General features: G+C 49.2%; 2 protein-coding genes across 2 annotated transcripts; one reads left to right on the forward strand and one right to left on the reverse strand.

The window, feature by feature from the left end:
- Nucleotides 1–120: 120 nt before the first annotated feature.
- GFM1 (G elongation factor mitochondrial 1) lies at nt 121–27,320 on the reverse strand. The gene is made up of 18 exons (XM_049774489.1): nt 27,193–27,320; nt 26,121–26,273; nt 25,298–25,635; nt 24,553–24,669; nt 24,111–24,261; nt 22,850–23,007; nt 20,709–20,793; nt 18,147–18,284; nt 16,702–16,803; nt 15,091–15,147; nt 14,531–14,668; nt 14,056–14,138; nt 5,704–5,866; nt 4,546–4,690; nt 1,273–1,433; nt 587–640; nt 292–472; nt 121–261 (listed from the first exon to the last, which is right to left on the reverse strand). Exons 1-17 carry the CDS (start codon nt 27,247–27,249, stop codon nt 341–343), a joined length of 2,232 nt encoding a protein of 743 aa, XP_049630446.1. The 5' UTR covers nt 27,250–27,320; the 3' UTR covers nt 121–261; nt 292–340.
- On the forward strand, nt 8,708–13,994 carry LXN (latexin). The gene is made up of 6 exons (XM_049774482.1): nt 8,708–8,887; nt 9,430–9,492; nt 10,687–10,864; nt 11,451–11,587; nt 13,693–13,755; nt 13,864–13,994. Exons 1-6 carry the CDS (start codon nt 8,759–8,761, stop codon nt 13,960–13,962), a joined length of 669 nt encoding a protein of 222 aa, XP_049630439.1. The 5' UTR covers nt 8,708–8,758; the 3' UTR covers nt 13,963–13,994.
- Nucleotides 27,321–27,566: the final 246 nt, after the last annotated feature.

Genomic DNA, 27,566 nt, shown 5'->3' on the forward strand with positions numbered 1-27,566 from the left:
GGAGAGCACAGCTTATTCTTCTGCAGTTTTCCCACTTTTCCACAAAAGAAAACAGAAAAAGCAGCGGCCTGTTTAGCTGAGTCTCTTATCCCTTTCATAATATAAATATATATATATATGGTGTGTGTGTATATATATACATATTTATATTTCATTTTATATATATATTTCATTATATATATATGCCGGCAGTAGTCACAGGTAGGTTTTTGCAGTTTCTATAAAATCAGTCGGTTCTGTAGAGGCAGGTGAACAATCAAGGCTCCTCAGTAGCAAGATGAGCTTCTCAAGGCTCTTGCTGGGTCCTGGTAAAGAAGCTGATGAACAGCAAGGTCCCAGCTCAGCTCTTGGCCTTGCCTTTCTTGGCAGGGAGTTGGCCTGTGGCTTCCAGATACTTATTGATGAGCTCCTCCTGGGTGCTTGGGGAGCACTGCTGGTACCTGGAATACTCCATCGTGTACTCCCCCTTTCCCTGGGAAGGAGGCAGATGGAGGCTTTTTAAGTATGGTTTTTAAGCATGGCTTTTAAGCATGGTTATCATACCAGATCACATAGACTGGATGTCAAGATGATGAATACTGCTTACCTCTGTGCAGGATCTGAGCTCCGTGGAGTAACCAAACATATCATTGAGAGGGACCTGGAAGCAAAGGTGGCAGACACTTGAGCAACCAAGAATTTAAGACAGGAGTTTTTCTCTCCCTTCCTCCCTCCCTCCCCTTCTTCCTTTCTTCTTCTTTCTTCCTTCCCTCCCTCCCTCCTTCCCTCCTTCCTTCCTTCCTTCCTTCCTTCCTTCCTTCCTTCCTTCCTTCCTTCCTTCCTTCCTTCCTTCCTTCCTTCCTTCCTTCCTCCCTCCCTCCCTCTCTCCTTCCTTCCCTCCCTCCCTTTCTCCCTCCCTCCTTCACTTTCTTCCTTCCTAAGGGATGACAAAAATTTTTTTTTACTGCAAATAGAAACCCCATCCAACAGCTATAAGGGAAACAGAATCTTGCCTTCCTGTTCACTGTGGTGACCCTTCCCAGCCCCCCTTTCCCCCACTTTACTACTGGCCAAGTGTCCAGTCAGAAGCTTTAATGCCTCTGCAAAGACGTGCAAGGACACGCTGTCCTCTGCTGTCACTGATAAACTCTCTGCCATGAGACAGGAGTGACCAAGATGGACAATGGATGTCATAGCAGGGTGGAGGCCTATCCCCAGAATACGGCCAGGTCCCCAAGATGACCCAGCACCGTATGCAGGAATAACCCCTGGGTTTTTTCCAGGGCTACGTACCTCAGCATAAAGTGTGAAATAGTCCTCAACCCCATCCTGTCCCGTGATCACCCCATGGCGTCGATTGATTCCTGCAATCACCACCCCCTGGAACTCATTGGGGGCCACGACTTCCACAGACATGATAGGCTCCAGGATATACAAGGCTGCATTTGCAAGCGCTGGGTTGGAAGATAATAACAGAAAATTAGTACATTACTCTTTAAGTTTGTGTAGAGAAGCCACAGGTCAGTATTGAGTGATTCTGAAGTTACAGACTGAAAGAAGGTGGTTCAGTCACTACACCTGGACTTTGTCTCCACTGGCACAAAGTTATTTGCCAAAGTAGAAATACCTAAAAAGACAACTCTGGAATTCCCATGATCATACATTTCTCTATTAAAAAAAAGCCATTAAGTTACAAAACAAAAAACCAGTTCAAAAAAAGAAGAAATCATTAAGCCGCAGAAAAGAAAGAACATTAAAGGGTGTGAGAATACTCCAGTTGCTCCAGAGGCTTCTTCTGACACTCCCACTCACCCCGGTAATGCACTGAGAAAAGCTCTGAGAGTGTAGAGAGGGCTCTGGCCAAGAGTCAGCGAGCACTGATTCCACATGAAGCAGGGCCTGGGCCAAAACCTTATTGTGCCATGCCCCATGTCCTTGCTGCTTGCAGAGGCTTTTGCAATACCTCACCAGGGGTCCTCAAACTTTTTGAACAGGGGGCCAGTTCACTGTCTCTCAGACCACTGGAGGGTCTGACTATAGAAAAAACAAAACTTATGAACGAATTCTTATGCACACCGCATATATCTTATTTTGCAATGAAGAAACAAAACATACAAATACAATATGTGGCCCGCGGGCCATAGTTTGAGGACCACTGCCTCAATACCTCAGACACCTGGAAAAAGTGCCTTGTCTATAAAGACCAGAGAGGGACACCAGGAAGAGCCCTACAGGACTCATGGCGTGTGGAGGATGTGATGCTGACCACATGCAGGCAGCAAAATGCGTCCAGCAGACATTCTGGGGGCGTTTCAGCTTTATGCATCCACCTCTGACTAAAGCAGGTGTCAGAATAATCCCAGTGCTGTGTGTTCAAGGAGAAATTCACGAGCATTTGAACTTTTCCCTTCTAAATTGGGAAACAGAAAGGAGCTCACAAGTTTGGTCTATTTTGTCACCAGCTCATGTACAGCATTTCCTTCCTAAAATCACAGACAGCACAGCAACCTGACTGTGTGGAAAAGCTCATTTCCTCACCAAATTTCCTCTGACCCTTTTACTGCTAAACCTGTCTTTTACTCAGGACAAGTAAGAATGAACTATACAGCCGTCACTCAGTATCCATACCATCTTTTTTGATGCATATTCATCTGGAAAATCACCAATTTTCCATTCAAAATCAGATAATACATTTCCACTGGGAACACACTTACCCACTGTACTTCATTTTATTTGCAAACTTGTTTGTTTTGGGGTCACACCTGGCTGTGCTCAGGACTTACTCCTGGCTCTGAGCTCAGGGATCATCCCCTCTCGGCAGACTCAGGAACCACATGGGATGCAGGGGATCAAACCCAGGTCTGCTGTGTGCAAGGCAAATGCCCTCCTTACAGTCCTAACACTCCAGCTCAGATCAAGTGTCTTGAACTTTTAAGTGTCTTTGGGAAAGTGTCACACTGTGATATAACACACCAGAATGTTATGGACATAGTTAAAAATCTTGTGATTTTATCAGTGATACCTCAGATAAAGCTGAAACAATGCACAAACAGGTCCGAAGGTACTTCATTCAGAATGATGGTGGTGACAGCCCCCTTTGCCCCACCCCCACCCTCCCTGAAGTGAGACACACTTTCTAGAGCTCAGGTTTTAGTGAAAGATTCAACTGGGAGCTGCAGGGGGACCAAACCACAGCCTAGGGCACGAAGAAGAGAACCAGGAAACTATGACTGATCTCACATGTGACCCTCTGCAATCTCCATGAGTCACCAGCTTCCAGCCTAGCTTAGCAGCTCTTGGGGAGGCCCCAGGACACAGCTGTGAAGTTCTTGAGGTGAAAGTTCCTGAGGTGAATCTGCTGGGTTGCTCATGCTTTTCTCTCACAGCAGCAGAGGCACCCTCCAGTCCCTTCAGTTCAGTGGGGGACCCAAGGGGCAGCAGTGTCCTAGGGGAAGAGCTTCACCAATGTTTTCAGACACATCGGAGACCTTTGAGGCTGGCTCAGTGGGGTTTTAGATTGGCAGGGTGAGAGGGGTTATCCCAGGGGCAGGGCACAGTCGTCGAGGTCTACTGTCTAGAGGTGAGGCCTTGTGTTTGATCCCTCTGGGCTGGCTAGCCTCTGTCCCCTAAACACCAATGGGTGTAGCTGGAGTGACCCCCAACCACTGTCTAGCCCAAGCAAATTGCACCACTCTGCTAAAACCAGGTCAGTGAGTCTTCTTGGGAGACACCCCAGCCCCACAAGCGCCAGGGGGTGGTCCACTGACTTTTGTTTGTTTGTTTGTTTTTGGTCTTTGAGTTATACCCAGTGATCCTCAGAGGTTAATCCCCGCTCTGTACTCAGGGATCATTCCTGGCAGAGAACTGGGGACTTATATAGGAAACTGGGGATAGAATCCTGATCGAGAGTGTACAGGATAAGAGCCTGTCCCACTGGTTCCAGCCCCTCCCCATTGACACTTAATTACAAAAGATAACCCAAGGCAGATGGCTAGAAGGAATTTTACTGAAGTCTTTCAAAATAACAGGGGCCTAAAAGCTAGGACGAATCTATGGTTCTCACCCTATGTGTGGATGACACTGGTTCTATCCCTGGCACCGCAGAAGGTCCCTAGAGCACAGAATCAGGAGTGACCCTGAGTACCTACAGTGTATGGTCCAATCCTCCCCCCCCAAATAATTAGTCTCCCAAAATATACAGCCATCATCAAATTTCCCCCAAGCCAACAACTTCATATATGAAAATGTGACTTACAAATTTATGGATTTTTTGACATCTGAGTAAGTCACTAAAAACAGTGTGAACATCATTACTGTTTTTTAGAACATTTCTTAAAATCCTGAACATTTGCCTTCTTTACTAAAAACAGAACTTACAGAGTACCAAAGAATTCAGTGTCAGAAAAAATACTAGATTACTTAGGAGAAAAGTGCAGCTTTTCATCCAAAGGAAGAGCACTTGAGTGCTTAGCTGTCACCCTCACTTTGTTTGGTCATTGCTCCAGCTCTGTGGACAGCCCCGCTCACAGGCAAAAGGCCCTGCCCCTGTGGCTAGGCCCCACCTACCTTGTTTGAGGGCACCTTCTCCAGCCCGGATGAATGAGATCTCGTTGGAATCAACCATGTGGTGTGCTCCATCCTGCAGGACAAACCGGAGCCCAGAGAGCTTGTGGCCAGACAGAGGGCCCTTCTCGCATGCGTCCAGGAAGCCCTGGGGTATAAACATAGTTTCTGGTAAGAAGCTGCCACTCGCTAAGAATCCCAAGAACACCAAACAATTCCATGTGCCACAGCCTAAATGTGTCACCATTTCATGATTCCAAATCAGAGTTCCAGAATGCAGACTTTCCTTGCCATGAAGAGCCTTTCACTGAAGGTGCCAGGGGTGAGGAGACCCAGGCAGGGTCTGTCCTCTAACCTCTGCAGCTACTTAGCTCTCAGAAGTCCAGTACCCAAACGGAAAAGCTAGAATCCCAGCAGGGCCCTCTAAGGCCTCCCTCATGCTGGGTTTGCTCACTCCCAGCTCCCAGCTTTGCCACTCCCCCTCATTGGGGCTATGTGTGTGTGTGGACTCATCAACAGCAGGATGTATACTATATGCTCTGTCACAAGCATAATTTTTGTTTTTGAGCTACAACTGGCAGTGTTCAGGGGTTATTCCTGGTGCTGCACTCAGCAATTACACTTGGTGGTAATCCAAATCCAAATGGGATGCTGAGAGTCTAACCCAGGTCATCCATGTGACATGCAGGCATCCTCCCTGCAGGTCACATTTCAAGTATTAAAGTGGACGAACACGAAATTCTCAGCTATGCCAGGGCTGTGCTAGTCTGAGAAGGGATTCTCCCAGGCTCAAGAGTCACAAAACTGCTCTGACCTGGGGCAGCAGTGGCACCCAGATAGACCTCACTTCATGGGCCCATATGCTGGAAACCCTAGACTGCTGGGCATTTCATCTGCTAACAACACAATTTAGCATGAAGAAACCTTGTGTCATTACTACTACTCAACAGTTAGTGCTCCTGAAACTAACTGAAGACTCCAGGTCAAATGGGAAGCATATCACTGAAATGACCTGCCTTTGGGAGACATGTCCTCATAACTACTTACTAATTAAAAGAAGCTAGATGGGGTTCGACCAGGGTTTGATCTCTGGCACTCCACAGGGTCCCCTGAGTGCAGAACTAGGAATCAGCCTCAAATACTCCTAAACAAACCTCTCACCTTCTCCACGGCTGGCACAAAGTGCTTCGGGACATTGCCTCCAAACGTCTCGTCAGAAAACTCCAGCTTGGTGTAGTTCTCCGGGTCTAGGGGCTCCAGGACACCAATTACTTTCCCAAACTGGCCTGCACCACCTGACTGCTTTTTATGTGTAAATTCAAACCTGAAAGTGAGCAGGGAGAGAATCAACAGAACATGGGGCCCCCTAAACCAGGCGGGGGGGGGGGGGTGCTGAAAAGCAGGAAGGTGGGGAGGACCTGGAAGAATGAATGGCCCACAGAAATCCTTAGGGCCATGAAGTAACTCGGGTTTGCATGCACAAAGTCTCACTCTTGCTTTGCCCAGAAGCCTGTCACCCTCCTTTTTGAGCTCCAGCCACATGAAAACACTGATGCTCATTTCTGTTACTAAGAAATGCCTGATTTTCTTGGGCACTGTCCAGCCTCCTAGCAAAGCGGTCAAGAGTCTGAGACTCCTGTCTGAGAAAGCCACGTTCCAAAAAATGTCCTTTGTCCCTAAGGCACAGCATATCACTGCCCTCCAGGCTCTCTCCACTCCCACGAGAGACAAGAACAGGCCCAAAGCTTGTCTGCCACTCACTTCCTGTCTGGCCTCACTGTTGGACAAATTGGCTGACAGGATACATGAGAAGGCAGTTCCAGGTCAGTTAACTGGGAATGATTAGTGACATCAAAACAGCACCATGGGACACATACATGAGCTCAGGTTAAGAACATTCGTAGACCCCCCCAGATGAAGCAGCCCATTTCTGGAGGGTTTCAAATAAAGAGTTTCTGGAGGGTTTCAAATAGAGTTTCTGACCTTCTACTGAATCTACATGCAGACTAAATGACAGGGACAGGCCAGAGCCTGGACACAGAGCCACCACATGCCAGTACCCACATGGGCAGGAGGCAATGCCTCGGGAGCAGTTGGGAAAGCCCAACTACCAACAGGTGAACAAATAATGCGCCCAGAGTGATGGGAGAGGAAAATTCCAGACTGGGACATGCAATGCTATCCCCAACATTCCACAGTCTCATCAAGATGAGACTGCATGTCCCTGTGAATGCGGTTGGGTCCTGCCTCCAGGTCCAGATTTGATCAAGGGGCAGGCGATAGAGAACTTGGCTGTGGTACTACAAGCTGAATGACGCTGGGTGTCAGGGAACAGGGACCATTGCACAGGAGAAAAAGGGGGTATTGGACAAGCTGCAGGCCTTGATAAATCTGAAGTGGTGACTGCTGGTGGGGACTGGACTGGTACTGAGACTTACATAAAACCAAGTGTTTGCCCAGATGGCATTGCCAGGAATTTCCCAGTCGCTAAAGGGCAGGGCTGCAGGAGCTCTCACGGCTACTACAGGAAGAGGTGGAGAAGGGCGGGGCTCCATTAGGGAGGTAGCCAAAAGGTGGGTCAAAGGTGCAGGCCAGGTAAGAAGGCACTTGAGGGTTGGGAATAGTTTCTCTTAAGTGATGCCAGGAGCCATGTGCTGAGCTTTCTGGTTGGTTGAACTTTTACTTTCTAGACCTACCAAAGCTGCAAGCCAAGATTTTATGCACAAACAAGGTTTTGATGCAGACGTGTCATAACCTAACTGATTCTAATGACCCACAAAGGTCACACCTGCACATTATTCACGTGTAAGAATCAGACTTCTGAAACTTTTTCAATTAAGACCCTGATACAGAAAGGAGGTTCTCGGGGCAGCTTTTTTAGGTTTGCCACGGTCTTTTCCTGTAACAGCTTTCCTTAATGGGATAGCAGCTCCTGTGACTGACCAGCTGCCTCCAGCTGGCCTGACCCCTTCCATCAGAGCCTTGATTTGAGGACGGAGTTCTCCCTGTTCTGTAGGGCCAACATGGGCGCTACAAGGCAGTCAGTGCAGGCAAAGGCCCTGAGTCACCAGAAGGCTATGCCATGGGAATAGAGTTCAAACAATTTGTACGCACATGCACCCCAGGAACCTGAGAGGTGAGTCAGCCTTGCCAGGCCACTTCCCCCCAAAACAGCCTCTAAATTGTCAGAAAAAGGCTGGTGCTAAAGCCACAGCTTGAAAAGGCAGAGCAAAGACTTTGCAAGCATGCCTCCACCCCACCCCCGAAGCACCCCCAGAAGCCAGGAGTGATGCCTGAGTACTGCCAGGTGTGCCCTCCAAAAATAATTTTTGTTTTTGTTTTTGAGTCACACCCGGCAGCACTCAATGGACCATATAGGATGCCGGGAATCAAACCACCATCCATCCTGGGTTGGCAACGTGCAAGGCAAATGCCCTACCGCTGTGCTATCTCTCCAGCCCCCCCCCCCAAAATAATTTTTTTTAAGAAGAAAACCTCAAGGAAACTCACTCTGTACCATGCTGTTGTTTGGGCAGGGAGAGCCAGAAGGAAAGGCCACACTTTCCTGTTTTAAACTCACCAGAGAAAGGTCTTTGGAAAGAAGACTTAACAGCTACTTTCCCACAACGCACAGGACCATTCTCTGTCCAGGTCCACTGCCAGACAAAGAACAAGGTGGCAGTCTGGACCAAGTGTGGCTGGTCCAGGTCCCTGCTACTACCCTCCTGTCCTGCCCTCAGGGAAGACGTGTTGTCTGTGCTCTGTGATTTGAGTTTAGGGCTGGTTCCCTGACTGGCTTTCCTTTCTGCTTGCTAGGGTATTGCTCTGGGCCATGACCCTGGACAGCACGTAAGAGTGTAGGACGGCCCATCCCCAGCCTCTGCACTTTGCCCGACAAGTGTATGAGCAGCTACCACCCCAAGACCTCCTTAGTCGGGAAGCCCTAACTCGGTGCGGCAAGGCTGAGGGGTGCAAGCGACCAATAACTCTCATAACTCTCAGCCCCAATTACTGGAAAGGGAGCTGGTGGACTGTGGGAGGGACTAGGGCGGGAGCACGAGTGAGGAAGAAAGGAGAAGGGGGGGAAGGAAGGAGGGAGGAGGCGGGAGGCGGGAGGAGGAGCCAGGCCTCGCCCCGCGCCGCCCCTCTGCAGTGGCTCCAGGCAGGCAGCAGAGCCAGGCGGGTCTGGAGCCTGGAGCTGGAGCTACGCAGCCCCATGGAGATCCCGCCGACACATGCCCCAGCCACGCGGGCCGCCGCGGTGGCCCAGAACTGCATCAACTACCAGCAGGGGACTCCGCACCAGATATTCCAGGTGCGCGCAGTGGAGCACGCCAGCCTGGAGGTGAGAACCGCGGGACGGGAGGGCCCCACATCCAGCGTGGGGACGGGGCACTTCCTTCCGAGACTGGGAGTGGACGTGAGGCGCCTTCTAATGTTTACGCCCGACTCAGGGGCAGCCAGGGGCGGTGCGGCCGGCCGTATTTACCATATTATCTGTTCAATCAGCCTCTGTTTCCCCCCACCCCACCCACGGCCTGGGCACCGGGGAATTGCCTACCCATATTGATAGGCGTCTCCCTGCCCAGAATGAGGGGCCAGCAGAGGCCAGATCCTCTGGAGACCCAGCCAGCACAGGACCCTGACTCACAGACACTCCTTTAAAGGTCTCACTGACGCCCCCTGCTCTCAGCCCAATCGGGTATCACCCACAGTGACCACCAGAAACAGCTCCCCCGGGGCAGGGCTGGTGCCTCAAGGAAGAAGCTCTGATCGCTTCCTCTGGAGGAGCAGGCTGTACCCCCACCCCCAATTCTTCTGTTGATATAGAAAACATCATCATTGTTAGAACAGCTCACACCACACATCACATTTTCTTCATTTCAGGACATTCCGGAAAGGGGACACAAATATCATCTAAAATTCTCTCTGGAAGAAATTATCAAAAAGGTAAGCCCTTTGGCATTAAACCAAGCTTGATTTGGAGAATTCATGATCACCTTCACTCATCAGATTAATACATTTTGTTTTAAAGAGTTGCTGCCTTCAAGTAATACTGCTTTCCCCTCTCCCTTCTAGCAGTCAGACAGGCAGCATCTATGAAATCTGACTGCAGACATCCATTTACATAAATTCCCTTAAAAGTGCTCTGTCCCCATAGGGCCCAGTGAACAAGCCTGTCATCTGCGATCACATTTCCTCAGCACTGCTTTTGATTAAGGAAGCCACGTGCTGATAGAGATTTCCTGGCAGCAGAATGGCTGAGACCCACCATATTCCGGCAAGGATCTCAGAAAGGAGGCAAGGGCAATCTGGAAGCCATGCATCTGCTCAATTATGAATGAGACAAGCTTAATATGGTGCGATTTGTACCATACCATCTTGAAATTAAAAATAGATCACCCTTTTGATGAGCATAATTCCGGAGAGGCTGGCAGAGCTAAGGACATTCACTCACAGGCATGTGAGAAGCAGATAGTGATCGTCATGAGCAGACCCATCCCAGATCTTATGCACTGATATAGACTGCTGCATCGGTGGGCATTTGGCATGGCAGGAGCAGAGAGAACGGAAAGCTTGAAAAAGGGCTGGAGTAAGTTGGTAAATAGTGAAGTCAGTAAAGTAAAATAGGCCTTGCCAAAGGACACCCATTTCGTGCTGAGACTCAGCCCAGTCCTCCTGGGCATGGCCAAGGACAATTAGTGGTCGGGGCAGGGGCTATGAGGCAGAGCTGGGGCCAATATTGAGCTGCCTGGAGAGCAGGATCCTCAGTAAAGAGAGGCTATGTGCAAAATGCTGGGTTTTATTTTGTTCTTGGGATCACATATTTTAGTTTTTTTGGTTACACCCAGCAGCGCTCAGGGATTACTCCTGGCTCTACACTCAGTAATGGCTCCTGGCAGGCTCGGGGGACCACATGGGATGCTGGGATTTGAACCACCGTTCTTCTGCATGCAAGGCAAATGCCCTACCTCCATGTTATCTCTCCAGCCACACTGGGGGTCACACTTGATGGCACTCAGGGCCTACTCCGGGTGGACTCTGAGGGCCATATGGAGAATCATGGACCAAACCCAGGTTGGCCATGTACAAATGTCCTACCTGCTATACTATCACTCTGACTTCCAAAAATGTTTCTTGCAGCAAGTTACAGTGAACTGTACAGCGGAAGTGTTGTATCCCCCTGAGGGGCAAGTCTTGGCACCTGAAGTTAGCTTCACATTTGAGGGAGAAGTTGGAAAGAACCCAGATAAGGAAGATAACACCTTTTATCAAAGACTCAAGTCCCTGAAGGAACCACTGGAAGCACGGGATATTCCAGGTAAATAATATAAACAAGGCTCTGAAATCTTTCAAACTTTACAATGAATATCGATTTCTTTTTTTTTTTTTGGTTTTTTTTTTGGGGGGGGGGGTCACACCCGGCGGTGCTCAGGGGTCACTCCTGGCTATCTGCTCAGAAATAGCTCCTGGCAGGCATGGGGGACCATATGGGACACTGGGATTCGAACCAACCACCTTTGGTCCTGGATCGGCTGCTTGCAAGGCAAACGCCGCCGTGCTATCTATCCAGGCCCTGAATATCGATTTCTTACACTTAATTATTTCTGCTCTACAATATATCAGAAATAGACTGGCTTCTGTACATACCTGAGGGAAGCTAAGATACAGCACAAAACTGAAGTGGTTTTTGTTTTTGGGCCACACCCAGTGATACTCAGGGGTTACTCTAGGCTATGCTCAGAAATTGCTCCTGGCTCGGGTATCATTTGGAATGCCGGGGATCAAACCCAGGTCTATCCTGGGTTAGCCGTGTGCAAGGCAAACACCCTACTGCTGTGCTATTGCTCCAGCCCCAAAATTGAAGTGTTTTAAGATGATACTGTATATCATGTTTTCCTCACCAGACAATTTCGGAAATGTAGCTCCAGAAATGAAGCCAGTTCAACATTTAGCCTGGGTGGCCTGTGGTTACATAATATGGCAGAATTCTACTGAAAACACATGGTATAACATGGCGAAGATTCAAAGTGTCAAACAAGTGGTGAGTTATTCTGTACTTGGGGGGAGGCAATAATATTCTATATTTGGCCACAGCCAACTGTTTCACTCCAGGCTCTGTCTCAGGGGACCTGGGGTCAGCTACACATATACTAGACAAGCACCCTGTGCTTCTTTCTAGCCCTTGGTCTTTTATTTAAAATAGAGAACCTGATTCTGAAGTTAAAAATCAATGCCAGAGGAAGCAAAGACAATACTGCAAGTTATAAATAATCTGGCACTCAGTTTGTGCTTAGCTTTGCTGTTGTTGTTTTTGGGCCACACCCAGTGATGCTCAGCACTTACTCCTGGCTCTGTACTTGAGGACCATCTGGAGTGTGGGGGATGGATTTCGGGCCAGCTGCATGCAAGGCTAATGTCCTTCTACCTATTGTACCATCTCTGCAGCCCATTTCCTTGGGTGCCATGGCCTTTGTCTTTGTGATTAGGTGAACAGACAGGGGTTCAAACTCCTCACAACCAGGCAGCGTGGGGCTAGCATATATATCCCTCTAACATATATATCCCACTAATAGCCACACACTTTCCTCTCTGGCTGTAAGCCATAGCACGACCACCCATGTCCCTGGTTGCTGGCCCAGGATTTCTAAAGCCTGAAGGGATTTTCAGAACTGCCTCTAGGGGCCCTACAAAGGGGAATAAATCTGCTGACACTAAGGTTTATTAAGGCATTTTTAAAAGAAAAGAAAGCACCACCCTGAAGCACCCAGTGGAACTCGTTGTGGCTGCTTGGAAAGGGATCCTGGGGCTTATTCTTGCTTGTCGGGAACTGAGCCCAAGGCCAACAGGACAACCTTCCCGGAAAGGCATCTGCAAGCACTGACCAAAGCCCTCTGGGCACTGGAGGCTGGACAGGCAGTTCCAACACTGTGGTGCCAGACACCTCACACCGATCAATCCAATAGTACTGTGATGGGCTGGAAATAGCATCTCCTGGATGCCACTTTGTAGGCCTTGGTCCCAATGTGGGAGTAAGTGAATTGGGTTAAAGAGTCATCACCATCTAGCTCCCCACTGAGTGCAGACACCAAGCTAGAACCAAGCAATTTAACGAAGAGTACTCAGTCCCCCCTCACAGCACCAATGGGGTATGCTGATGCCCATCTCAACTTGGGGCTCCTGCTGCCTGCGAAAGGCATCCTCTTGTCTATGACAAGCATGTAAGAAACCTGACTTGCACATTACCTCAAAGGACTTTTGTCCAACACAAAGGCAGGAGGGCCAAAGCATGGGAGAACTCAGTCAGTGCCTGTCCTTCAGACCTTGGGGCCAGGCTGGTCTGACCCAAGGACCACAGGAGTGTCTACTGGCCTGGGGTTCACAGCCCACAGGTGGCTTCAGATGCCCTCCTGCCTTGCCCAGCCTGAACTGTTGGTCCTGTTTATGCCAGATGCTGTCAATGCAAGCTCTGATCAGAAAACCAGAAAACCAGCATGTTGACAACATCTTACAACCTCATTTTTTCAAGAGAATCCCTATTTGCTCTCTTATGGGACAGAAGGTCATTTTAGTGGCTTCTCTGAAAAGTGGTGATTTCTGGACACTAAGGAATCTTAAAGGAAAGATATATTTCTGTCATCTTTAAAATAAAATATGGGTAACCAAAGATTTTTGTATTTTAAAACATAGGTTTTTTTTTTGTTTTGTTTTTGCCTTTTTGGGGGCCACACCATGTGACGGTCAGGGGTTACTCCTGGCTGTGCACTCAGAAATTGCTCCTGGCTCGGAGGACCATATGGGACACTGGAGATAGAGCCAAGGTCTGTCCTGGATAGGGTGTGTGCAAGGCAAATGTCCTAACGCTGTGCTATCACTCCGGCCCCCTTAAAATAGTTTTAAAGAAAACTCATTTAATGTCACAGTCATTTTTCTAAATAGAAATCATGATATTCAGATTTTCTATTTCCTGAAGTACAAGCATTCTACTATCCACTAATGAGAGCAAATGTTTAAACCACACATTGGCCAGTGAGGGGTGTTCTCGAGTTTTCCAGGCCTGTATTTTTTGGTGATACTGGGATAGCATCCAGGGCAACACCCACAATCCCCACAGATGCGATTTTATACCGGGTCTGCCTTCCATTTCAGCAAAGAAACGATGACTTCATTGAGCTGGACTACACCCTTCTCCTTCATGACATTGTGTCTCAGGTAAAGCCCTGGGGCCTTGCCCGGGTGTGAGGGCCACCAGTGTATTTTTACTGAACAAAGCATATGGAATCTGGGTTTTGTCCTGCCACCTGTTTCTTTCACCTACAGGAGATGATCCCGTGGCAAATGCAAGTTCTCTGGCACCCACAATATGGCACTAAAGTCAAACACAACAGCCGCCTGCCAAAGGCCACAGAGATGCAGTGAGTGCGTCAGCAAGGGTGCACAGGAGTTTTCAGTCCCATGTACACCGGAATAAAAAGCTCCCCCCAGCCCTGTGTGTTCAATGCTCCTACTTACGGGACGGGGGAGGCGATGGTCTCTCTGAAGGCCACCTTGGGCTTTCCGGTGACACAGGGACAGCCGTACTCTCTCTCCATCCGCTAGAGACCAGGAGAGAGGACTTTCTCACATATTGGAGTGCCCCGGAGACCCCCCACCAACTGAGCTACCAAACCCTTCCTCCATCCCTCACACTGCACAGGACAGGAGTGTAGCCCTGTTTCATGCTCATCTATGCCAGGGAGTAGAGGGCTGTACCTCAAACTCTCCCTGTTGGTGATTCCCTAAGACAGGCCCAGGACTCACTGGCCCCACTTAGCACGGTGAGATGATGGGGGGCAGGAAGCCGATCCCAGAGACTTGCAGGACTGCTGCAGCATAAGGCTTTGGACCCCCAAGAAGGACCAAACACAGCAGAGAAACAGCCTGTGCCGGTGGTGCCTGGGTGGGAGCTGACCAGTGCTTGGCCAAACAGACACTCTGAATGCGCTACCTGAGCATAGATCTCCAGGTGTAACTCCCCCATCCCGGATACGATGGTCTCTTTGCTCTCGGTGTCAAAGTGGACTCTAAAGGTGGGGTCTTCTCTTGTGAATCTGCCAATACCTTTTGAAAATTTTTCCAGATCGTTCTGTAACAGAAAATGATCCATTCCACTAAGTACAATAAGCAAAGGGATTACTAAGAGCCTGAAAGCATGCAATCCAAGGCCCAGCAGTTAAGGCGGGAAACGACTCATGCCTGGTACCCTCTTCCTGAGGAGAGCCTGCACTCCTCTCAGCTCCCGGGTTTTTTTTTTTTGGGGGGGGGGCGGGGAGAGGGATGATGGGTAGATATAACTGCTCACTCACAGGCAGGGTGACTGGGGCCCGAGACCAGACCCAGTAGTGTCCAGCAGTCTCTCAGACCAAATGGACTGGCAGTCTCTAAGGACATGTTTTCCCCAACCAATGCCCCACACCCCTAGTCCATGGCCAGCCCCCTTCCATGCAGAAGGAGGAGGAGTTTGGGGTTGGCATCTTTATCCTCCAAACTCTGGGACCAAACTCATACCTTGTTAGCTGGCTTCATGGCTATGGAGATAACGGGGTCCGGCACATGGATGGACTCCTGAAATCATTCAAGAACAAAGAATGGGTTAGTAGTGGGTTGATGCCAAAGTGCCATTTTACAACAAAGCAATGGAAAAACAGCAGCACCCTTAGGTTAGACTCCACATACCTTGTTTTGCACTGAAAGTACTAACAAAGGTGTTGGAACTACAGCATGGTTCTGATACGAGTTTATCCACCAATAGACATTCCAGTTCACAGACATGGGCTTATTTAATGTGCCGTCTATGGTGGGAAACCAGAACCCAAACATTGAGATGAGAGTTCACTCCTCTACCTGCTATTACCCTATCCAGTCACTCAAGTTAACCAAAATGTGCTTCATTCTGGGTGTGGGACATAGTCCAAAGGGTTGTGGCAATGCTTTGTACACTCAAAGCCCCAAGTTTGAGTCCAGGACAGTATGCTTGGGTGGCACTGGAGACCATAATGCTCAAAATGGCCCCCCATGCACAGTAACATAAGAGAAAGGGCACACAATTCCCTGATCCACTGTGGTACCCAAAGTGGTTCCTGCTGCCTGCACAGGCACACACAGTCATGGAAAGCCCAATTGGCCAGTTGCACATCTGGTTAGGCCAATGAGGGGATCCCCCAGCTGAGATTACCGAGCCCTGTGGTGTTCTTCCAGCTTGCTGCAGCACCTGGACCCGCCTGTCAAAGCATGGACTGGCCATGAACTATAAAACTCACGGATCTGAAGGCCTGTCCCTGGGGAAATGAGTTATGTGATCTCCAGGGTAAGCACTGCCATGGACACATGAGACTCACATCCAGCATGGGGCCCCCTTCCCTGAGCACCACTAGCTCTGCCCCAAAATGGGAAAGAGATGGGCTTGGGGCAGTTCTGGTTCAACCCCCGAACTAGCAACTAGAGATGCAGAGGAAGTGAGTGGAAGGGAGGTAAGAAAGTCCACGCTCTCCTTCAGGAGCCCTGGGCTGAGGCTGGGTTGCACTAGGTCACTATGACCAGCTGTCGCTGTCCCAGAGAGGGGTTCTGCTCTTACAGGCACCTGGTCTTAACCAGGGCCCTCAAGGTAGGGCCAAGATGATGGTGACAGCCAGAGGCACCCACATTGCCCTAGCATATTCCTCCCCCTCTTCAGGAAATAGATCCCTGTCCCCTAGAAATCTGTAGGTTTTATTTTGGGGTCACACCTAATAGTGCTCAGGGATGACTCTTGACAGGCTTAGATGACTATATGGAGTACAGGATAGAATCCAGGTGGGCCATGGGCAGAGCTGTACTAGCTCTCTGGCCCCTGTAACCTACTACTTTAAGCAAGTAAATAAAGTCCCCCACATACATCTCAGGGCCCAATCAGCATCACACCCTCTCACAAAGCCACATCGCCAACAACCCAAGGTTCTAGGCCTCTGAGCAACCTCGGGGAGACCCTACCTAACCTAAACACACCTTTCTGGGGAGTGATGGGCCACACAGTAGAGTAGTGCCACTCCTGGCTAAGAGTTGGGGGACACACAGGCAGATGGGTTTGGCCCAGCCACCACAGGTCAGTGATGCTTATGTGCTCAGGGCAGAGGGACTTACCATGGACAGGCCACTGCTGTCTCTGCTGGTGAACGAGTCTCCGCTGGCACAGTCAATGCCAAACAAAGCACAGATGTCACCTGCAAACACTTCCTCCACGTCCTACACCGAGAGACAGAACACTGGATGTCACATGGAGCCACAGGGGTGACCATGCGAACAAAGCAAGGAGTGTCACCTCCACACCACTACCCCCAGCACAGCCAGGTGTGGACCCTTCAGGGAATATCATGTCCACCCCACTTGTCAGGTATGAGTTCTAGTGAACCTAGCACTGATTGGCCAGACATGGAGGCAAGAACGCACATCACACGCACATACACATACCAGCACTGTTGGACCAGACATTGAGCCGAACACACCCATACACACCCACAGCAACACGGCAAATGTCATGAAAAACAGACACACAGACACCCCCAACACTCCCCCCCCCCCCCCGCCACAAAGCAACACAGCAAATGTCATGAAAAACAAACATGGCAGATTCTCAGCAAAGAAAGCAGAACACACATCAGTCAGGACCCACAACAGTCAGAACATGTATCAGTTGGGGCCCATATCACTCAAAATATGCACCTATCAGGGTCTATGTCAGTCAAGGCCCACATCAGTCAGAACATGCATTGGGCAGGGCACACGTCAATCAGAACACATATCAGTCAGAACATATGTCAGCCAGGGCACACAGGAGTACACTCACCCACCATCCCCCCCCCCCCCCCCCCCGCAAGAAAGAAGCTGTCATGAGGGTCCCTGACTGAAGGTACCACAGGGCTGGACTTGAGAGAACCCAGAGCTGATGGGGAGAGCTGGGGGACGTGCAGGCTCCAGGTGCGTTCAGTGGCCCCAGCAACAATCAAGCCCGAAAGGAAGTGTAGGAGACAAAGGAAGGAGACCTAAGAAGAGCTGCAGGAAGAAGGCAGCTCCCGGGTGCCTCCAGCTTCCTTGCTTTGTCTGTGTGTGATGACTGTATGCCCCACAGCTGCAACCACAGACCACCCAAGTGTCTCCTTCTGGGCTTCATAGTCACAGACCCCCTGCTGCCCGAACGGTGCCTCTCCTGGGCAGCGATGTCATCCAGAGTGCGGTTGGTCCGTCTTGGGAGGGCTAGGGCCCTGAGCTTTGGCAACTGTCTCCAGGAGCTTAGAATGCAATTGACAGTCCCCCTGGTGCTGCCTTGACCACAGAACATAGAGATAGGTTCACAGTCAAAACTGGCAGCTCCCAAAGCTTATCCCAGGCCAGACCACTGGAGTTCACATGTGCAGGATTCTTGCACCTTCTACAGTACTCCACAGGCCCACCAAAAAGTTCTGCAGCACTCAGAGCTAACAGGGACCCAACAATTGCCATGGCTCCTTGTAAACCCCTAGAGCTCTCAGGGACATGCTGGCTCAGTGCCCTGAATGATTGAGGGACCCTGCTCTAAGCCCCAGACTTGCCTCCATGGCGTCAGCGTGCATGCGCACCAGCCGCTGCACACGCACTTTCTTGCCCGTCCGTGTATTGTATATGGTGTCACCCTTTTTCAGCTCGCCTTGGTAATTGCGTACGTAGGTCAACTGGCCAAATCGACCTGCCTGGAAGTCCATATGGGACAGGAAAGAAAAAGGAGAATCACCACTGGGAGGAAAACCACATGAGCTCCTGGAACATTCCCTGTCAGTTCTAGCACAGACATCTCTGCACAGTCCTGGTTAGTGAATGAATGAACTCACTGAGGCAGAACAACAGGACTATCTGGAAGCCTGGGTTCTATCTCAAGCATCATAAATGGTCCCAGGGTACCACCAGGGTACTCCTGAGCAGAGTGGGTTGAGTTCCTTCAATTACCATGGAACAAATAATTAGGCAAGATTATGTTATCTATAATAAAGACAATATGAGTAGCAGCAAGAGAGACAACTAAAGCAATTTCCTAATCTCAGCAAGTGGCTAAAAACAAAAAATCAAGGACCAATTCCTTCTGATTACTAAACAAGTAGATATGTACTTGAAAGCTGCAAAATGGCCCAGGAGATAGTGCGGTGGTTACAGGGTACATGCCTGACACATGTCCGATCAGGTTCCATCCCTGACACTACGTGGTCGCTGAGCATCACAAGGTACACCCTGAAGGACCACAGCATGGCATCTGGGATCTGGCACTGAATCACTTAATAAGACAGGCTTGTGACTTGTTGACAGGGTCCCTGTACCAAGTTATTTTCACATTCCTTTACAGGATCACACAAATGTAATTAATAGCCTCCTCAATTTTTTGTTGTTGTTGTTGTTTTTGTTTTTGGGCGGCACTCAGGGGTTACTCCTGAGTAACTGCACTCAGAAATCACTCCTGGCAGGCTTGGGGAACCATATGGGTTACCAGGAATCAAACTGGGGTTCGTTCTGGGTTGGTCATGTACAAGGCAAATGCCCTACCCCCCAAATTTTTGGCTTAAAAAAGTTTCTTATTTAAACACTGTGGGTACAGAAATGTTCATAGTTGGGCTTCCCTGTACCAGTGTAACTTTCCCACAACCAATGTACCAATGTCCCCTATTCAACCCACCACCACCTGCCTGTCTATGGGATTGGCATTCTGCCTCTCTATCACTTGTCATGGTAGTTGTCAGCGTAGTTAGTGCTCTAACTGTGCTCTAGGCTCTTAGGAAATCATATGGGGTGCCAGGGATCATATCTGGGTTGTCCCAGTACAAGGCAAGCACCCCACCTGCTCTCCTACTTCTCAGACCCCAACATTTGATAAATTTAAAATCAATTTAAAATAATGGATAAAGTGGGAATTCTGGAAAACTCTGGCAATAAAAAAAAAGCTTACCCTAATTGAGAACATATCAGATGCTGTATAATTGTTGAAAAATTAAACTGAAGAAAGATCAGAAAAATAGCACAGACTTTGAACCTCATTCTTAAAAAGCCCAAATACAAGAAATAAAGGAACAATTATGGAAAAAAAATACAGCTGCATAATACAGGAAAAAATATTTCCCCTCACTAGGAATTAAGGCAAGATGAACTAGAGCATACCACTTTTCATCTTTGAAACGAGCAATGATTTTTAAATGCTTTTCAAATGCTGGCAAAAGGCTGACTGAAGCCATTAGCCTGAGAGCATTAAAGCAACCTGACAACAGAATCATGTTCTGAACATGTTCCTCACAATCATTGACAATGTGACACAGAAGCCAAGGACTGAACATGTGCCTCAAAGTCACTGACAATGTGACAACAGAACCACTAACTGACCATACTCCTGTCACTGACAAGCTGGACTGAACATGGACTGAACAGTCACTGAGAAGTTGCAACCCTGGAGGGGTCCTAAGACAGTCCTAAACATTTACTTCTAAATGCTTTTTGTGTAATGATGATCTCTGCAGCACCATTTCCACTCCTTTCATTGAAATGACATTGTTGCTCTTTTTCGAACAAGTATTTGTATAAACTTTGAAAGATTATTATGAAAGACCTCAAATGTAATGCCCTACTAGAACGAATCCTTCTTTTAACAGTTCCAATGCTCTTTCCTTCTTCTGAATTAAAATGCTATGAAGACAAGAACGTCACTGTCACAAGAACACACAACCGCCTGCTCAGTTCCCATGGTGGCTTCTACTGGAGACAACACCCAGGGGAGCACTGGATCTGAGCCTGGGGGAGGGGGACAGCAAACTGGCTGCCGGAGACTAGGAAGCACCCAAAAAACAAGTGTGGGGAAAACAAACAAACAAAAAAAACAAGTGTGGGGGTATCGCAGGACCCAGTGAAAAGGGAAAGAATGGGGTGGCTAATGCAGCCAACCTGGAGATCCGGATGATCAATGCAGGTACAAAGTGAGCACGTGCCTATGTATATAGATATATAGTGAGTACAGACATGAATGGGGCTGAGAAGGGGCAACCTAATACATACAAGATGCCCAAATACTGCCTCCTCAAGGCACAGGTCACAGCCCCATCCCAAGCTGACAGGAAGTAAGGGGGAGCCGCAGAAGCACGCACCTCCAGTTTAAAGGCAAGGCCGACGAATGGGTGCGAGCTGTCTCGCTGAGAGCTCATCAAGATCCTCGTCTTCTCCTTGGAGGCGCTTCAAAGAGAACAACACAAGCTGTGAGATGCAGAACGTTACACAGTCATTACCTGTGCTCGTGGCCATTCGGAGCTCATAAGAGCCTGTGTGGCCACTGAGACTCTCTGAGGTGCCAAGAGCAGGGTCTCGGCCCAGTTCCTGCACTGTGACACCATGCAGCTGAGTGACTCTGGCCAGAACATAGAGAACAATGAAGGGAGCTTCTGAGAAAGGTTCCCTCTGGAGTTGGCTGGGCAGCTGCAGACATCTGGCCCCACATTCAAATGCCGACGCCTCTGGAGAGACAATGACGCAGGCCCAGCAGAGGTATCTACTTCCCTCAGGTTCTTTCTTTTCTGGAGTTTGGGCCATACCCAGTGGTGCTCAGGGTTCACTCCTGACAGGGGTTGGAGGACTGTAAGGGGTGCTGGGAAAGAACCCAAATAGGCTGTGTGCAAGGTCAAAATCCTCCCTCCTATACTACTGCTCCACCACGGCAGTTCCAGTGGAGTCCGTGACATGGTGAAAGCCATGTTCTTGGACCTGAGGCAAAAGCTTCACAGAAGTTAGTCTCCTGGAACAGTCGCAGATGGTCCCGGAGCAAGAAAATATTCCCCACATCCTATACTGCTTCTGGGAACAATGATGATTGTTTTTCTTACTCCATGCTACAGTAACCTGGGAACACTGGATTCTATAGAGACCCATAACATAATTATTTGAGAGCACGTTAATGGTTTTACGAATCACACAGAAACTTCCAAGAATAATTTTTTAGAAAAGAAGCCTTTAGCAGAAAATCAAGGATTTCGCTTAAAAGCTATCTCTAATAATCTTATGAATAATAAAAGTAAGAATCATTTAGCCACAACTTTGAATCAGTTACAAGTAGAAGAGTCTCTGGTAGAAGAGTCTAGGGAAAATCCATAGCACAAAACCTGACAGCTGGAGACATTTGAAGGACTGTGACAGATTCATATGGGTGTCCCTATAAGGCAGAAATAGATCAGGAGAAGGAAACAGGATTTCTTATGTTCCTAAGAAAAGCAAGGCACATGATGGTTATATCTAATACAGGGCAAATGTTGGGAACCATCTATGGCCCACTTAGCATAGGATTAACTACACCTGATCCATTACCTTATATAGAAGTGTATGATGAGGCTGGTAATAGAGGAGTGGTGCATGAAGGAAAAAGTGTCATATAAATTGCCCTTTTTAGAAATATTAATAAGAGCAATGCCTCTTTAATGTCATCTTACACAGGAACAAAAGGATTTACTAAAAAAGCAAATAAAGAAGGCTGTGGAATACTTGTACCAAAGCAGTACATGATTAGAGACCTATACCTGGACTCCCAGCCATAGATTTAAAATGGTGGATCTATAACATTTTAAATATAACAAAAATCCTGCTCACAGCTCAGGCTAGGCAGGGTTCTAAAATCAAGCAAAGATTAACTACATTAACCATTAGTCTTAGGTCATATAGTTAATATAGACAATCACCAGAGTGCCATTTAAAAAAAAAATAGTAAGATTAGATCTGATTCTTGATGAGGTCAGCATGCTTAGAAAATTGTTAATAATGTGTTAAAATGAGGAACCTATAAATTGATGTATTTTGATATTTTGCCAATATCCTGTTAAATGTATAAAAAAAAAAAAGAAACCTAGAGAAATAAATGCAGTTGCTCTGTAGCGGAGACTCAAGCCAAAGCTCTTAGCTACTTTCCAGGATCCAAGACTTTGAGTCTTTTGTTACGCCAACCCCTTGCCCACCTGTCTTCTGAGGAGGACCCTAGTGCTGCCCTCCAATGGCTGAGCAGTCTTCAGCATTGCTTCAATCCTATCTATCTTTCTATATGCTAAAGGAGTTTTCCACAGTTATTTTTTTTATTTACGTTTTGAGCTCACACTCGAGATCAACAGAGCCAGCTGCATACAAGGCCAACACGTTACCATCTAGCATTGGTCGTCCCATCTCTCAAACAACTGCTTAAAATGACAGAAAATATGACAAGCTAACTGCACAGTACATTATAGGAAGTATTTCCACACAGACCCATACTTACTCTTCGTGATTAAGAATAGCATAATTCTGGACCTCGGATGGGTTTGGGAGGTATTCTAGAACAGCATCTAGAAGAGGCTGGACACCTTTGTTTTTCAAGGCACTTCCCAGAAAGACAGGGGTAAATGACCTCTTTAGAGTAGCTCTCCGGATAGCAAGCTGCAAAAGAAAAGCATTTACCATTAGTCTTAGAAGCGACTTTGTGCTTGAGCTCAACGAAGAGCTGATGCATTGTCATCCTTTTGGGAATTGATTCTAATTTAGGAGGCAGTTTACCAGCCAGCTGAAAACCTCTTCCCCCCTTTTTAATACCGGGCAGTGTTTAGAAATCACTCCTGGTGGGGTTGGGGGGGATCATATGGGGTGGTGGGTATTGAACTTGGGTCACCCCCATGAAGGCAAGTGCCCTAGCACTGTACTACTTCTCTGACCACAGCTGATAATTCTGTATCACATAGTTGAAAGTTACAGAGGATAGATCTTAAACTTTTCATCAGAGGAGAAAAATTGTCACTTCTTGAAGTGATGAATGATAACTAGACATAATAGTTAACACTTTGGGGCCAGTGTGATAGCAATGCGAACAGGGTGTTTGCCTTCCATAAGGCCAACCCGGGTTGGATCCCAGGTATCCAAATGGTCCCCAAGCCTGCCAGTAGTGATTTCTGAGGGCAGAGCCAGGAGTAACATGAGTGCTGCTGGGCGTGGCCCCAAAAAACAAAGAACAAAAAAGTAACATTTTGCAACCTTTACATACATGAGATCATAGTGTATCTCATTAGCAATAGTACTGCATTGAGGCCAGGACACTTAGAAGCAGGGCAGGAAACCCTATATCCAACTGTCACAGTGGTCCTCAAACTAAGGCCCGCGGGCCACATATTGTATTTGTTCCCGTTTTGTTTCTTCACTTCAAAATAAGATATATGCAGTGTGCATAGGAATTTGTTCATAGTTTTTATTTTCACTATAGTCCGGTCCTTCAACGGTCTGAGGGACAGTGAACTGGCCCCCTGTTTAAAAAGTTTGAGGACCACAGGCTGCACCAATGGAAAAATACTGGTTTGTGGATGGTGGCTGAAGCCCACTTTGTGATGTGACTCACTGGCTAGGAAATGTAAGTTACAAAGTACTGGCTGCAGCTATTGAGGCCATACAAGCTTGCTCATCTAATGAAACCCCCCAAGATGAAAATAGCAAGTCCTCTCCCTACAAAAGTTAATCGCTGTTTCCCTGATGAAAGTGGTTTTTGATGCACTTACCTTTAACTCAGAGACTGACGGAACTTTCTCTTCCAGGAACATCTCCCCAAGCTGTTCATCAGAGTTGGCAACACACTCGATGAGTTCCTGCCGATGGTCAGCTGCTGCAGCCCGGAAGTCAGCTGGGATATCCTCATATCGGACCACCTGACTGGGCGAAGCACAGATGGTCACACATGGGACAATGAGCCAACACTCAGCGGCGGAAAGTTTTGTAGAGAGGGCTCCAACCAACACTTGCATTCACATGGCAAAAAGACAAGTCACAGATACACCTGAACTGCAAAGCAAACTGCTGAAATCGCCAAGTAGAAGGTCAGTCAGAGACTCTAAGCAAACCCCGCTGCTGGCCCTGCTCATCAGATATGTGACCTGCCTCTGCTGATAACTCAATCACGTTTCCCCCAAATACTACCCCAAAAAGACTGTCCTCAACACTCACCCAAAGTCTCCATCAAAGTAGATGGCACGTTCTTCCACAAGATCGATCAGGCCCTTGAAGGCGCCCTCCAGGCCGATGGGGAGCTGCAGAAATGCAGCGTTGTGGCTGAGCTTTGACCTAGAAGAGAAGACTAGGCACTGACCACTTGGTAAGCAGCAGCAGCTCCAGCAAGGAATTGGTCTGGCCAGCACAGCTGGGCAGTGACATGGGACAACCTCGGGGCCCCCGAGCACTGTCCCTCTCATAATAAGTTTCTTGAAATTCCAAAGACAGGCCAGAGGCTAAAGTTCTAAAAATGAAGTTACAAATTTGAGAAAACAAATAAAGGGGGAGAGGAACACAGAAAGCTGCAAAGGGACTCAAGAAATGCTCAGAGAGGATGTACCTAAGCTCAGGAGACCTGCTGAGCCCACAGAGACTAGAGTGGGAAATGCCCTGTTTACCAGAAACTTCCCCTTGCCCCTGCCCCCTTGAGCACAGGCAACCCTGTCCTTTCTCTTATGGCCACTCCACAATCACACAGCCCCGCTGGGCCCTCAGTCCCACAGAAGGGAATCCCGTAGGCTCAGGAAATCACAACTCCTCCAGAGGAAGCGAGAACAAACACAAACATTTCTAGACTCTTCTCTAGATGGCAACACAGCCAATCACAGAGGGGCACATGGCACCAGGCTGCTTCAAATCTGCTTTCCACCTCCCTGGACCTCTGAGGCATCTGGAATCATCATCCCATGGGCAAACCTACCTCATCTGCTGTAGGGCCCGAGTTGGGTTGGAGCCAGAGCGATCCAGCTTATTGATGAAAGTCACAAAGGGCACATCATAGCGCTTCATCTGGCGGTTGACAGTCATGGTCTGGCACTGCACCCCGCCCACGGCACACAGCACCAGGATGGCCCCGTCCAGCACCCGGAGGGCGCGCTCCACTTCAATGGTGAAGTCCACATGGCCTGGGGTGTCAATGATGTTGATGTTAACTCCCTTCCACATGGTGTAGGTGGCAGCAGACTGGATGGTGATTCCTCTCTGCCGCTCCAGTTCCATGGAGTCCATGACAGCACCCACTCCGTCCTTCCCTTTCACCTGTGCACATAAAGTCCAGGTTGTGTCCTGGCCCTCCTGAAAGGCCCATGGGGGCCGCAGCTCAGGAACCTCATCACCAGTGCCTCCAGCCCTGCCAGGCCCCATCCAGGCAGGGAATGGGGTGAGGAAAGGGACTACTTTTCTGTTCTGGGAACACACACAGTGGCATTCAGGGACCACTCCTGGCAGGGCTTGGGGGATCCTGCGTGGCATCAGTGTCCACCCACCGTGCTATCATTACTCTAGCCCCAGGGCAGTTTTCGTTTAATGAACCAATTTAACAAGCTGTCCACAATGTAGAGACAACTGATGTGATGTGATAGGGGTGTGAGACATAAAGGGACCTGCCAGCAGCAGATGAACAAGGCACGAATCACTACACTGGGATTGGCCAATCCCCACCACACACTTATGAGGCCTCTGGCCCCTCTGAGGGTGCAGAAGCCCTGCACAGCACCAATGCCCACAGGCCGAGGCTGCCGTACCTCGTGCATCTGGGCGATGCGGCCAGTGTAGTAGAGAACACGTTCGGTCAGCGTGGTCTTCCCTGAGTCGATGTGCGCAGAGATGCCGATGTTGCGGATCTTCTCGTTGGGGATCACAGCCGAAGACTGACATCGACGGCCCTGCCACGGAGCCTGCGGACAGAGCAAGAGGGTCAACCACAGGCGCTTCCAGTGACTCCTTGGGTTGGCGCCGGAGGAGCCCTGGCCCAGACGCTCCAGCTAACACCTGGGCCAAGGACCAACGTGATTTGTTAGTGGCATACCCGGTCCGATTCTGGGCACCCAAATATAGTACCGAGCACAGCAGGAGTGATTCCTGAGCATAGAGTCAGGAGTTAAGCCCTGAGCACCGCTGGGTATGGTCTAAAACCAGCAACCCCCCACCCCAAATATAGATAGATATAGAGAAATGATCAGAAAAATGGGATAAATGAGGACCATCTTTTTCCTTCTTACTCTTCACTAAATGTTAAATCTGAAGATAAGACACCCTGGGTCTGAACAGTCCAGGGTGCTGCAATCTGCGCCGGTGTTAATCAAACATATTAAACCACTTTCAGGCGTGACCCCTTTATTGGGCCCAGCTTCGGGCTAGCTGTTCTTCCATCTCGAAGAACCGGGGTTCAAGAAGTTGTGATGAAACAAAGAAGGGTGAAGGGGATGGTGGTGTCTATGTGTCTATTTGCTCCTAGAGGCGACCTAGCGACCCTGGAACCCTCGCCCCGCGTCTCCTGCTGGCATGGCCACAGGCAGCCCAGCCACACCAGAGGACGCCGCAGGAAGGAGACCTGGCTGCGGGGCAGTCGGTATTAGGGCAGAGAAGCTCAGAGGCTCCCCGCGAGGCGGGAAATGTTCCGAATGCCGAAGCGCCCCGTGCAAGGGCCGTGCAAGAGCCTCGGACACTGCCCGGCCAGTGCGGCCTGCGGCAGCGCGAGTCAATGAGGGCAGCAGCGAGGTTGCTGGAGTATCAGCGACAAGCAAGCAACGGAGCGGCGCTTCGGGGCCGAGGAAGGGGACAGCGGTCAGAATCCCGGGTAAGTCCCGCACACACCAGCCTTCCCGGCCAGCTCCGAGCCGCGCGAGCGGCAGCAGCCGTCAGCAGCTTCATGGCGGTGCCACACCGGCCCGGAGGGCGCGCGACACTAGGAGTTCGGACCCGGACACCGGCTCCTCGGTAAAAGCACCCAAAGTCACGCCGCTATCCGTGCCGGAGAGCACTTCCGGGGCGAAGGTCGCCGGGTGGGGGGAGTCAGGAGGAGGAGGTGGAGGCGCGCCGGAAACGAGTAGAGTCGGGGCCCGGCTGTCGGCGCCCCCTGCCGCTGCGGAGGAGGAAGTGCAGGCGCTTGGGGAAGTCACTCGGCCTGTCACTGGGCCCGCCAGGCGCGGTGGTGCTCCGAATGTAAGTGGGAAGAAAGCAGACGTCGC

Source organism: Suncus etruscus, chromosome 6, assembly GCF_024139225.1.
Source record: "Suncus etruscus isolate mSunEtr1 chromosome 6, mSunEtr1.pri.cur, whole genome shotgun sequence".
Lineage (NCBI taxonomy): Eukaryota > Metazoa > Chordata > Mammalia > Eulipotyphla > Soricidae > Suncus > Suncus etruscus.

What these genes read in the sequence shown, in the direction of transcription:
- GFM1 (XM_049774489.1), bottom strand. Translation starts at nt 27,249, where the DNA reads ATGAAGCTGCTGACGGCTGCTGCCGCTCGCGCGGCTCGGAGCTGGCCG. An exon ending in CGGGCCCTACAGCAGATGAG is followed by an intron (nt 24,670 to 25,297) that starts GTAGGTTTGCCC and finishes CTTCTCTTCTAG; the next exon opens with GTCAAAGCTCAGCCACAACG. An exon ending in CGTCAGTCTCTGAGTTAAAG is followed by an intron (nt 23,008 to 24,110) that starts GTAAGTGCATCA and finishes TTTCTTTTGCAG; the next exon opens with CTTGCTATCCGGAGAGCTAC.
- LXN (XM_049774482.1), top strand. Translation starts at nt 8,759, where the DNA reads ATGGAGATCCCGCCGACACATGCCCCAGCCACGCGGGCCGCCGCGGTG. An exon ending in TGGAGCACGCCAGCCTGGAG is followed by an intron (nt 8,888 to 9,429) that starts GTGAGAACCGCG and finishes TCTTCATTTCAG; the next exon opens with GACATTCCGGAAAGGGGACA. An exon ending in TGGAAGAAATTATCAAAAAG is followed by an intron (nt 9,493 to 10,686) that starts GTAAGCCCTTTG and finishes TGTTTCTTGCAG; the next exon opens with CAAGTTACAGTGAACTGTAC.